Source organism: Octopus bimaculoides, chromosome 4 (genome assembly GCF_001194135.2).
Source record: "Octopus bimaculoides isolate UCB-OBI-ISO-001 chromosome 4, ASM119413v2, whole genome shotgun sequence".
NCBI lineage: Eukaryota > Metazoa > Mollusca > Cephalopoda > Octopoda > Octopodidae > Octopus > Octopus bimaculoides.
The window spans coordinates 89556921-89558363 of record NC_068984.1 but is presented as its reverse complement, the minus strand read 5'-3'; the positions used below and the strand labels follow the sequence as shown (position 1 = coordinate 89558363).

At 30.5% G+C, this 1443-nt stretch overlaps 1 protein-coding gene across 1 annotated transcript in view; it reads right to left on the bottom strand.

The window, feature by feature from the left end:
* The window catches only part of LOC106869981 (collagen alpha-1(XXVIII) chain), a 17250-nt gene extending 16773 nt beyond the window's left edge, over positions 1-477 (bottom strand). The window contains exon 1 of the mRNA XM_014915930.2: positions 282-477. Coding sequence (XP_014771416.1) covers positions 282-320 — 39 coding nt within the window. The 5' untranslated portion in view covers positions 321-477. The remainder of the gene's footprint in view (positions 1-281) is intronic.
* Between the last annotated feature and the right edge of the window lie 966 nt (positions 478-1443).

Sequence of the window (1443 nt, the reverse complement as noted above, 5' to 3'; positions counted from 1 at the left end):
ATATATATGCATATAGATTTATATATAGATACACACACACACATATATAGATATATATATACATATATATTTACATATTTAAACATGTATACGCATACATACATACATATATGAGGGCGTACATGTACGTATGTATTATGTATGCATGCATGCATGCATGCATGTATGTATGCATGTATGTATGTATGTAAATGTAATGAACATTGCTGATGAAAGTAAACAAATAATTAGTTGGAAGTAATATAGTTAGAAATATAATAAAATAAAAATTAATTACATACCGACATCAGGCAGAAAACTATAATGGTTTGGTAAAGCATGATGAAATTTCTTACGGTAGCGATCGTCTGTCTAATAAAGAGTTGCTTCTCGCTGATTAGCACTGACCTGTGTGCTTAGAACGATCCAATTTAATAATGAATGAAAACGATCATCCTTATATATATAGCTATAATCATGTTGACAAGTGGCCAACTAAACTACTTCCACTTATTACGTAGGAAGCATCCCAAATATGGCATTATATTACCGGTACGCTATTCTACTTTTTAGGGTATCCCCCATCTGCAAATCATAACAGGATTAACTTCTCTTTCTTTAGCCCACGTCCTGTACACTCGTTTAAAACGCTTTACATATTTCTGGGTAAATTATAAATAAGTAGGCTTCTTTTTTTTATTTTTCAAAGTAGGAGGGTGTAGTAATTTTGAAGGCGTTACTTCATTCGTGTAATTTTATTGTTATGACATCAGAGACAGATTCACTCCTAAGAATGTCGTTATCTGTTCCGCGTTATCTTCTTTTTGAGGGTCTATGCCATGTCATTTGGAAATAATACGCACATATTCATGCATAGATACATTACAGCACACTCAGACAAGCACGTGCACACACAGACGCGCGCGCGCGCACACACAGAGGCATGTTCGTAGGTTTTACAATACTTTGATAAATAAATATATATATATATATATATATATATAGAGAGAGAGAGAGAGAGAAGGAGAGAGAAAGAAAGAGAGATTGATAGATAGATAGACACAAATATGTATATATACATACATGTAAATATATATATGTATGTACATATATATATGTATATAGTAAGTGTATATGTGTATATATATATATATATATTATTTTGCTTAAAAGAGTTCCAACACTGTCTGTTTTTTATGTTTTATTTATATTCCTGCAGAACTAATGTGGGGTATAGAATATGGAATATACAAAATATAATATGATATACAATATACAATATAAAATAAAATAAAATAAAAATGGATGGCACCATGAAAGAAAGTATTGAATGTAGATGAAATATTGAGTGTTCAATATAAAGGATCAAATATATAAATATATAAATATATATATATATATATAAAGGCGACTCGAGTTTCAGGGCTATTTCCCTTCGTCAGGGCCGGTATGACAGACTATATA